Genomic DNA, 11,361 nt, shown 5'->3' with positions numbered 1-11,361 from the left:
ACGGCTGAGTAGACCTGCGGAGGGTGGTCTGAATACCTACAACACTGCCTCTGCTGCCCGTGTCAAACCCTGACCTCCATCCACAGCTCATTTACAAACGTGTTGTATCATTTGCTCCTACGAGGCTAGCACCACACTAATCAATCCTAGTTTCCTCACATCTTTTAGCCTGGTGCTGTATACCTAGCACGTGCTCGATTTTGTTGAAAAATGAAAGCAAGAGGGAGAAATTCCATGTTATGACTATAAAATGCAAAAAGAAAACAAAACTAATAAATTCTTGTACTTTCAGGCTTACAAAGTGCTTTTCTCCACAACATCTGTTTATCTTTACAATAACTCTGTAGAGGGGAGCTTCTGTCTCTTTAAAGTAAAGCAGGTTTTTGTCTTAAATTTCCATTACATTTTATCTTAGAGCCTCTGGACCGAGAAGATAAAATCTGGTGAGCTGTGTTCTGGTATGTAAGAGGAGAGGGTCGAGAACAAAGAATGGGGTCTGGGGAGGAAGGAGTCTGGCCAGAGAGCTGGTCTGAGGTGGAAAAAACAGCATCAATGAAGCAAAAGTGGAAAATGGAAGGCAGGCCCTGGGGCTTGTTTGGGCAGCTGGCTGGGGAAGATTAGCCCCCCTGGAGTTGGTAGATATCCAACTGCACCAAGGCTAGGAGCCCCTGAAAGGAGTGAATGGCAGTTTTCTTCCTCTCTTTTCATTGTGAAAGGATATTTTTCAAAGAAAAGATAAAATCATGGCTCTAGAAGCAATGGAATGAACAAGTCTTAAAGATTTTATTGGCTTATTATTTAGATGTAGGAACCAGTTGTTAGAACCGGTTGAAAGGACAGAAAGCATGTGTTTCTTTGTAGTCAAGGAATGTCAGAAGATTGTGCAAATGGAATGAACCTGGCTTTTCCAGAGGAAGGAGGATTGTCCCTCAGGAGATGGGAGTCTTTTGCATATCTATAGACAAGGAATATTTTGAATTGCTGTCAGTTCTTGATAACTTTAAATAACACCTGAAGGGTGTGATCTAGACAAGCAGGTAGCTTTCCATGGAAGCACAAATTCTCCCTACATCATTTCACAGATTCTAAAATTGAGCGCTTAGTGGAGCAGAAGAAATCCACAGCGCTGGGCAAGTTACTTCACCTGAGTCTCCATTTCCTTATTTGTAATGCAAGGTTGACACTACTAACTGGTCCAGTTGTTGTAAGCATTAATGAGACAATGCTTTTAGGAAGGTGTCACAGTGCCCAGGATGTAATAGGGTATTTAATAAATATTAGCTATTTTTACTGTTCTGTTTGGGAGACATTAAACTCCACAGGTGGAGTGATGATGGCAGAATGAATGAATGTGGAGACCTTATGCTCTTTATAAATGTAGAGTCAGGAGCAACTAGCATATGTACATTTAGATGTATATCTAGTTCTATCTATTTAAGAAGTCTCCTAGGAGGAAGATTCTTGCCTCAATATTTTTTCTTTCTCTCATCTTGATGATCATGGAGTCAGGGAAGTTGGTGACCTTTCTAGTGGCCTGATTTGGATCATCTACAGGTAACTTCCCTTACAAAATTCTTCCGTGGAAGTGTTTATATAGTTAAAGGCACACACACACACAAGAGCCAAGTGCATTTCACACACTGTTCTCATACCTGTTACCACCTGCATAGTCTAAATCATAGCTTTACTTGCCTAACTCACCTCCTTACATCCATTCTTTCCTGGCCCCCCTCCTGTCCTCTATGCAGAAGCCCATGTGATTGTAACATGTAAACTGGAGCAAATCACTGCCTTTATTAATAAACTTTAATAGTGTGACATTGTATTTGTAATGCAATCCAACCTCCTTCGTAGGGACTATGAGACCCTATGTGAAGATTCTTGCCTATTTCTCCAACTGCCTGATTAACCAGGCTGTTAATCCTGTTAATTCCTGTTGCTGTCCATATTCCTGCCACCTGCTGTTCATGTCCCTGCTGTCCACACCTCACTGTGTCCCCTCTTCTGGAATTCTCTTCTCTCTGTTCTTGACAGTGGCTGCTCCTTGTCCCTTACCTCCTCAAAAAGGACTTTCCTGGGGCACCTGGGTGGCTCAGTAGGTTGAGTGTCCGACTTCAGCTCAGGTCATAATCTCACGGTTTGTGGGTTCGAGCCCCGCGTCAGGCTCTGTGCTGACGGCTCGGAGCCTGGAGCCTGCTTCGGATTCTGTGTCCTCCTCTCTCTCTGCCCCTCCCCAGCTTGCACTCTGTCTCTCTCTCAAAAATAAAACATTTAAAAAATTTAAAAGAAAAAGGACTTTCCTGACCACCCCATTTAAAGTAGGCTTACCACACCTCCCCATCCTATAGTTTACTATCTAAGCCTCATTACGTCTTTTCAAACCCTTTTGCAATTATATTTTTTCTGCCACTCCATTGGAGTACCAGCTCCATGATTCTGTCTTGTTCCCTGCTGTATGCTCAGACTGCACAGTGGGCAATCTACATCTTTGGTGAATGAATCAAAATCTCTTAGAGTTGATAAATCTTTCATGTCTAATGACAGGCGAAATAAATATTCACTTTATTATTGCTGGCAGGAATGTAAATTGAGACAGCTTATCTGAAAAGAAACTTGGTAATGTGTATCAAGGGCCTTTAAAATGCTCCATTTTGTCTCCACTCCACTCCATAGAAATCAATTATAAAATAATCAGAGAGGGGCGCTTGGCTGGCTCAGTCAGTTAAGTGTCTGACTTTGGTTCAGGTCATGATCTCATGGCTTGTGGGTTCAAGCCCTGCGTCGGGCTCTGTGCTGACAGCTCAGAGCCTGGAGCCTGCTTCAGATTCTGTGTCTCCCTCTCTCCCTGCCCCACCCCTGCTTGTGCTCTGTGTCTCTCTCTTTCAAAAATAAATAAACATTAAAAAAAATTAAAAATATAAAATAATCAGAGATGTAGTACAAGATTTAATGACAAGATACAGCCTTTTTTTGTTGTTGTTAAAGATGAATAGTTTGAAATAAATCAACCAACAATGGGGATGTGATTAAAGTACTCTCAGTATGGAATATTGCACACTATTAAAAAACATGTCTTCAGGGGCGCCTGGGTGACTCAGTTGGTTAAGTGTCCAACTTCAGCTCAGATCATGATCTCGTGGTTCATGAGTTCTTGCCCCACATCAGGCTGTCTGCTGTAGGTACAAAGCCCACTTCAGATCCTCTGTCCGCCCCCTCTCTCGGCCCCTCCTCTCTGTCTCTCTTTCCCTCGAAAGTAAACATAAAAAAAAAAAGACCAAAAAACCCCCACATCTTCAATGGTGAGTAAAAAGGCAGAATGGAAAACTTTGTATTTCAATTTTGCCTGAAAATATATATGTATAGAAAAACCCTAAAGAAATAACTACTATGTTATATGTTACTAGGCAGTTAGATTCAGGATGATTTTAATTTTCTTTTTACTCTTGGATATTAGAGTTTTCTAAAATGAGCTGCAATTTTATAATCCGAATAAAACATAGATTAAAAAAATAAAGACTCAATAAATCTGGCCTCATTTTTATCTGTCTGAGTTGCTGTGAATGTGCCACACCAATTAAAGTTAACTCTGCTGTTTTTTCTGAAACGTATCTAGGCCTACCTTAGTGGGTCAATGAAATAGTTCCTCCAACAAACAAACAAAAATAACCTCTGATATGGGATTTTATTGCCTTATTCTGTCTACCACTTAAGAAAACTACTTGATCTATGACTCTCATTTCTGGAATTCCTTAAATTAGTTATGTGTTCATTTTACAAATATTTGAGTGTCAACTTTTTGCAAGAGTAGTGTACGTACAATATGAAAGTAATTCTAGATACGACTCCTGCTGTGAAGAGACATCTACTTCATATGTTACTCCTTTCAAACTTACCTCAAAGTCAAGTGAAACCCCTTAGAGCGTTGTGTTGTATTTATAGCTTCCCTGGCTGGCTCTGGCGGGACCAAGAGCTACCAACCGTCACAGCCAGGAGCACTCAGACAGCCTGGCAGGAAACAGAGTGAGGACAAATTATTCTTAGTTGAAGTTTAGAAAGCATTAGCTGCCTTGTCAAGACTGGAATGAGAAGGTCATGATGTCGCTGCCTGGAAGGGTTTCCAGTTCACTGCTACTACTGATGTGAGATTAACCCAGTGATAATTGGGGCTAAAAATACAGATGAAAGATCTTGAGGACAGCAATACGATTTTCACTTACATATACACACATAATATACATTGTATATTATAAGCTATTTACATAAAGCTACAATGATGGCCCCTGACCTCTTTTATGCTTCTCAATGTGACCCCTGAGAAAATGACAGAGTACTATGGCTCTGTGTCCCCCTCTTCCTGTTCCAGAGACACCAGCCTAGAGCCATCAGCAGCAGAATATCCTTGTTTAAATGAGCAATGGAGGAGAGGTGATGGGGTAGGCTGGGAATGGGAAAGTTTAACCACATGCAATTTTCAGGTTCTGTCAAGTCAGTGCTACGAAAATTGCTTTCCCTAGGGCCAGTGATGAAAGGTGTATCCTCCCCCAGAAATCCTGACTTGGGATATAGAACGGGGATATTGGAGAGGGGAGTTCAGAAGGTAAACCCTATATTTTAGACCTGCCATAGAAAAGTAAAATGACTTAAAGAAGAAAAAAAAATTGAAATTACATCTCATTTTTTTAAATGTTTTTATTTATTTATGACAGAAAGAGAGAGATAGAGCATGAGCAGGGGAGGGGCAGGGAGAGAGGGAGACACAGAATCCGAAGCAGGCTCCAGGCTCCGAGCTGTCAGCACAGAGCCCGATGTGGGGCTCGAAGTCACAGACCACGAGATCATGACCTGAGCTGAAGTCGGACACTCAACCGACTGAGCCACCCAGATGCCCCTCACATCTCATTTTTTGGTGTCCTATGCTCTGCATTCTAGAAAAACCCAAATTAATTAAAATACCACAATGAGACCGGGTTTTATAAAACATCTTTTACTTAAAATGAAGCCTCTTAGGGGCTGTCAACATGGATGTATGTGTTACACACGAGTAAAGCGAAGTTAAATCATAACATAAAATTAGTGCCAGAGAGTGCTTTGCAACCATTTTATGAGAAATAAATATTACTGTTTTAAACCCCAGTTCTCTACTGAGGTTGAACCCTGATAACTGAAAACTCCTTTGAGTCGAGAGAGCACTTGGACTGGGATATGCAAAACGGACACGGAGCTCAGTTTGGGAGGAGTTGGTGGCTCAGTCTCGGGGGTGGAAGGCAACGAGGGAGCGAGGCAGGAAGGGCACCGACAGGACTGGCCAGATGATGAGGGCTGCAGATGGGTGGTGGACTGTTAAGAAAGAGGTCTCAGGGTCAAAACTGAGGTTGTCCATGTTCCTGTGATGTAAACCTGCCATTACTTCCACCTTTTGCAACTCTTCAGCTGAATTAACTTTTGAGCAGGGTGACCATGAAATTATAAGCTCTCTGGGAATTCAGAGAAATCTAGGAAGGTCATTGGGCTTTTAATAGGGTATGGAATGGAGGTTCGACCAACCCTATCTAGCAGGGAAATCTGCGCAGCTGGCTGCATCACCTAAGGCAATTTAACATGAGTGGACTTTATATACACTTACATGTCATTCTTCCCTACTCCATTCCCTTGAAATTCACATATTTCTAAACAAGGAGACGGAAATAGAGATGCAAATCATATATAAACAGTTGAATTTCTGCTTGAAAGTACAAAACCTCAGTGAGTATCTTTCATACTGCTTTCTGCCTTCTCTTTCTGCATTTGGATAAGTCCTTATTGCGGTGGTCTCCCAGACAGCAGCCAGAAGATAAAGAACAGGCTCAACGTGCAACTGGGAATCTGGGGAAGTGAGGTGGTCTTAGTAATACATGTTCTTGTCCCACCAGCCTGTGGAGGTAGAAAAAGTTAATGAGAAATGGGGAGTCTGTTGAAGTGGATAAACAGAGTCTCAAAAATTATGTTACTACTTACTTCCAGGGTAGAGTCTGATGAAAAGTTTTCGGACCTCATCATACACCCAAATCAGAATGGCATATGGCACAGCCACAAACCAGTACTGAGGCCTGGAAGCAGGAGGGAGGAAAGTCAGTCTGAGTGCATCCAAAGAAAAGGCCCAGCTTCCTGCCCACGGGCAGAGGGCCTCTTGTTCATTTTCTCTGCCTTACTGGACATAACAATATTGGGTCATATAGTGTAAAACTGGGAAGCTTCTTATTTTACCAGACTGTGACTGGTAGAAGCAACATCTGCCTATGAAGTGTCCTATTAGATGAGGGTAGAGCTGGGATGGTGAAACCCATTTCCTCTTCTGGGAAAACTAGCAGGTCTAAGTCTCTAATATAGCACAGATTCAGTCTTATCTCTTTTGAAAGGCTGGAGAGGAAAGAGTTCCCTGGAATCCTAATGTTCACTTAGGCTGTGACAGCTCAGAATATGGCTATCTCTGGAGCGCCTGGCTGGCTCAGTCAGTTAAGCGTCCGATTTCGGCTCAGATCATGATCTCACGGTTCGTGAGTTCAAGCCCCACGTTGGGCTTTCTGCCATCAGCAGGAGCCCGCTTCAGATCCCCTTCTCCCTCTCTCTCTGCCCCTCCACACTCACTCTTTCTCTCTTTCAAAAATACATAAACATTAAAAAAAATAATAACAGGGCTGGCTCTTTCCTGCCCACTGTTGAAGAGGAACTCACCGGAGCATCGTGAAATTCAGGGCTGTGACACTTCCAAGCCCGTAGGAGAGGATTAAAGCAATGATAATCTGTGAGGCAATCCCCAGCCAGATGACTTTATTTCTACAAGAAACATAAAAGCAAACAGATTCTGAATTCACGTGGCCACAGGGCCACACACCGGTGGAGTCACAGGCATGACCCTTATCATTCCTGTGTCGAAGGCCCAGGGCTGAACTATGAGGCTGGATGTGGGCAGTACCTAAAGAGGCCCTGCTGGAAGATGGAGTTCCTTCTGGTTTTCCTGATGAGCACATCCGCTATCTGCTGGACCATGATGCCAACAAAGAAAGCTGTGTAGCCTGTCCATTCTAAGTATTTCCTCTGGTACCATGTCTGTCAATGGACAAAGAGGAGACCGTGAGACCCCAGATGGAAAACTTGGAAGGAGATTTCCATGCAGTTCTATAAAGCTTTACTTTCTCCCCACCTCACCACGATTGACAGAGGATCATCTCCTTGTGCTTGGGAAGAAACTTTATTTTCTTTAACCAGTTGAGTAGGGAAAGATGCTAACTTAATTGATATGGCCCAACTGTGGGTGTTGTTGGACTGGTTACTCCTCCTCCAAAACAATTGCAAAGCCAAAGTAAGAAAAGTGACCTCAAGGCATGTGATTCAAGAGAGAAGGCTGAGTCCTGGCAAAGGCCAAACCAATGTAACCAAGGGGCCCACAAGCCCTATTAACTGAGAAAACTTTTACTTTCTCTGTCTCATTAAGGCTGTCCAGGGAATTGAAAGTTCTGCATGAGTCTGGACAAGGCCGTGAGAGGAGGGGGGAAACAGGAGGACGTTGAAGGGAGAGTCTCCTTCCCTTACCCATTGCTGTCCGTAGGTGTCTTCTAAGTCATTCACATTGCCGTTTTCCCATTCTACCCGGAGGTCAGCGAGAATGCTGGGTTTAAAGCCCTCCTGCGCATACACGGTAAAATACACAACAAAAGCTCCCACAGCTTGCATGAGGCCTAAAAGCACAAAAGAGGTAAGGGTAGAGGTTCTAGAATGACTTCAGAATTGCGTGTGCACTCATTCTCCTCTTGGTTTCTCCTCTCATCCCAACCCCACCCCAGAAGGAAAAACAGTTTCTGCCTGTGACTGGAATGCATTCTCTGGGAGGTCCCTCGTATGACAGGTGAGAGGTGCTCTCATCGTACCAATGTGCAGGTAAGAGTATACGGCAAGTTGCTGGTTCACCAGTCTGTCCTTCTTCTTATGGCGAGGCTTCCTGTTCATAATGTCACTTTCAGCTTTCTCATAAGCCAAGGCAATAGAGGGAATCTAGACGGGGAGAGAGTCTGTGAGGCCTAGCCCTGAAACACTGTGCTGTACCAACAGAGTGATAGTGGCAGTGGCATAGCCAGGGGCCTCAGGGTAGATGGTGGGGTGGTGGATGATAATGGTGGTGGGGTTACGGGGTTATGGAACTGGTCTATCCAGGGTGTAGACAATGGGGGTGGATTGTCTCTAGAGAATTTAAAAACAGTTGGCTTTAGGGGCACCTAAGTGGCTCAGTCGGTTAAGTGTCCAACTTTGGCTCAGGTCATGATCTCGTGGTTCATGAGTTCAAGCCCCGCGTCGGGCTCTGTGCTGACAGCTCGGAGCCTGGAGCCTGCTTCCGATTCTGTGTCTCCCTCTCTCTCTGCCCCTCCCCTGCTCACGCTCTGTCCCTCTCTCTCAGAAATAAATAAACATTAAAAAAAAAGAAGAAGAAATTGAAAAGAGTTAAGGGGGGGCGCCTGGTGGCTCAGTCAGTTAAGCTTCTGACTTCAACTCAAGTCATGATCTCACTGTTTGCGGGTTTGAGCCCCATGTTGGGCTCTGTGCTGACAGCTTGGAGCCTGGAGCCTGCTTCGGATTCTGTGTCTCCCTCTTTCTCTGCCCCTCCCCAGCTCATACTTTGGCTCTCTCACTCTCTCTCAAAAATAAATCAACATTAGAAAAATAGTTGGCTTTAAAAATCAATCTACTTTTTATTATCAACATGTGCTGGCAGTTCTAAAGATGCTAATTGTAAAACACTTTTCCCCTCTGGGGCAGATTTTTCCTGCCATCCTCTCCCCCTTTGGCATGCCACTAGGTCACACTGGTTCTCTCACAGGCCCTCCCACCTGGAAGGACTTTTAAGGACAGATCGCTGGGCCCCACCCCCCACCCCCAGACTTTCCCAAGGCCAGAGAATCTGCATTTCTAACAAGTTCCCAGGTGATGCCCTGACCACACTGCAAGAGGCACTGCAGTGGAGAAAACGAAGCAAACTGAAAGAGCCTGCAAAGTGATCTGAGTGTAAACCATGAAGGACCCCAATTCCCCTCTAAGGTAAAGATGGCTTTAGTGTCTCTGCAATGTGGAGATTGCCTGGGTATTACATAAAACAAGAGGGTAGAAGCCGGCCATTTGCAGGGCCATTCTCACTGCGAATTCTGTTCGCTCCCTATTGCCTTTTCCTCCCTTTGCCTGTGTAAGCTGGAGCCATGTGGATAACTGTCATGATGCTTTCTTAAATGGATACATACTAGAAGGGAGGGTTTAGGTGATGTTATTGTAGGTCAATATGAGGCCTGATAAAGCGTTAATAACTGCGAGTTCTTACTGTGTTTAGGTGCGGGGCTTCCAGACCACAGATTCTTTTACTTAACAAGGGGCAGGTGTGGGTTATCACGGTGGCCATTGGGCCCGCAGTGTTACAGGGGCTATTTAGTGATAGTGCTTTCTTCTCCAAAGGGGAGGGAGGCACATGAGCTGAAACCAATGAATCGCATATCTTGGGGGGAGGGTGAAGAACTCATGTCTTGAAAAGCTCTTACACGAGGTGAAGTGGTTTTAACTTCCAAACATTTGACAGATCTCTCTAGTACTTTGCTTTTTTTTTTTTTAATTTTTTTTTTAACGCTTATTTATTTTTGAGACAGAGAGAGACAGAGCATGAACGGGGGAGGGGCAGAGAGAGAGGGAGACACAGAATCGGAAGCAGGCTCCAGGCTCTGAGCCATCAGCCCAGAGCCCGACGTGGGGCTCGAACTCACGGACTGCGAGATTGTGAACTGAGCTGAAGTCGGACGCTTAACCGACTGAGCCACCCAGGTGCCCCTCTAGTACTTTGCTTTAAGATGTGGCTGGTGGACCAGCAGAATCGGTATCACTTAAGAAATACTAGAAATGCAGAAATTCAGGCCCTGTTACATCGAAGTTCGAGGAGAACTGATTTCGTCCATCTCCTTGCCCTTGAAGGTAATGACCCTGAAGTTTACATTAGTTATCAGATCCTGTTCCCTTTAGTGCTACTTACTATGTCTGTGCCCAAGTCGATGAACAAGATCGTAATGGTGCCAATGGGCAGAGGGAGCCCAACAATGATGTAGATCAGAAAGGGGCACAGCTCAGCAATGTTCTTGGTCAGGGTATAGGCGATAGTCTTCTTTAGGTTGTCGAAGATCAGGCGACCTAGGCAAAGATGTTCTTCTATAGGATTTGCTCTTGGACCCCCAGGTGACCCCTGTCTCAGTAAGATCACCTGAGACCTCACTCACCTTCCTCCACTCCTGTGACTATGGATGCAAAGTTGTCATCCAACAAGACCATGTCAGCTGCATTTTTGGCCGCATCGGAACCTGCTATCCCCATGGCAATCCCAATATCTGCCTTCTTTAGAGCCGGAGAGTCATTAACTCCATCCCCTGTCACAGCAACAACCGCATTCTGTGGGGACACATGAGAAAACAGGAGACAGCAGGCCTAAGGGGTCACGGGTAGGACAAGATCAACACAGTCTCCCCTTCCTCTGGAGGATGTAAGGATGACTAGAGCTGAAATGAAGGGCTTGTTTCTGGGAAAAGATAAAGCCGGGAAATCCTGGAGCAAGAACAACGTGCTCGATAATTAAAACCATGTGTGTGGCAGGCTAAAGTGGATATTTCATATCTTGTGTCTTTACAGTTTTTGCTCTATATCTTACACTTTTATTTTATTTATTTATTTTTAATTTTAATTTTATTTTTTAAATTTACATCCAACTTAGTTAGCATATAGTGCAACAATGATTTCAGGAGTAGAGTCCTTAATGCCCCTCACCCATTTAGCCCATCCCCCTCCCACAAACCCTCCAGTAACCTTCTGTTTGTTCTCCATATTTAAGAGTCTCTTATGTTTTGTCCCCCTCCCTGTTTTTATATTATTTTTGCTTCCCTTCCCTTGTGTTCATCTGTTCTGTGTCTTAAAGTCCTCATATGAGTGAAGTCTATGATATTTGTCTTTCTCTGACTAATTTCACTTAGCATAATACCCTCTAGTTCCAGCCACGTAGTTTCAAATGGCAAAATTCCATTCTTTTTGATTGCTGAGTAATACTCCATTGTATATAAATACCACATCTTCTTTATCCATTCATCCAGCGATGGACATTTGGGCTCTTTCCATACTTTGGCTGTTGTTGATAGTGCTGCTAGAAACATTGGGGTGCATGTGTATATCTTACACTTTAAAATCTCTCGGGGCGCCTGGGTGGCGCAGTCGGTTAAGCGTCCGACTTCAGCCAGGTCACGATCTCGCGGTCCGTGAGTTCGAGCCCTGCGTCGGGCTCTGGGCTGATGGCTCGGAGCCTGGAGCCTGTTTCTG

General features: G+C 44.3%; 1 protein-coding gene across 1 annotated transcript in view; it reads right to left on the bottom strand.

Moving 5' to 3' along the window:
- Positions 1 to 4,968: 4,968 nt before the first annotated feature.
- Positions 4,969 to 11,361, bottom strand: part of ATP12A (ATPase H+/K+ transporting non-gastric alpha2 subunit) — a 28,623-nt gene continuing 22,230 nt past the window's right edge. Inside the window, exons 16-23 of the mRNA XM_042921018.1 lie at positions 10,278 to 10,446; positions 10,037 to 10,191; positions 7,905 to 8,028; positions 7,570 to 7,715; positions 6,953 to 7,086; positions 6,712 to 6,813; positions 5,995 to 6,086; positions 4,969 to 5,910 (exon numbers count right to left, since the gene is read on the bottom strand). Coding sequence (XP_042776952.1) covers positions 5,882 to 5,910; positions 5,995 to 6,086; positions 6,712 to 6,813; positions 6,953 to 7,086; positions 7,570 to 7,715; positions 7,905 to 8,028; positions 10,037 to 10,191; positions 10,278 to 10,446 — 951 coding nt within the window. The 3' untranslated portion in view covers positions 4,969 to 5,881. The remainder of the gene's footprint in view (positions 5,911 to 5,994; positions 6,087 to 6,711; positions 6,814 to 6,952; positions 7,087 to 7,569; positions 7,716 to 7,904; positions 8,029 to 10,036; positions 10,192 to 10,277; positions 10,447 to 11,361) is intronic.

The sequence above is a fragment of the Panthera leo genome, chromosome A1 (genome assembly GCF_018350215.1).
Source record: "Panthera leo isolate Ple1 chromosome A1, P.leo_Ple1_pat1.1, whole genome shotgun sequence".
Lineage (NCBI taxonomy): Eukaryota > Metazoa > Chordata > Mammalia > Carnivora > Felidae > Panthera > Panthera leo.
The sequence above is the reverse complement of the archived record's forward strand: the minus strand, read 5'-3'. Positions and strand labels throughout refer to the sequence as shown.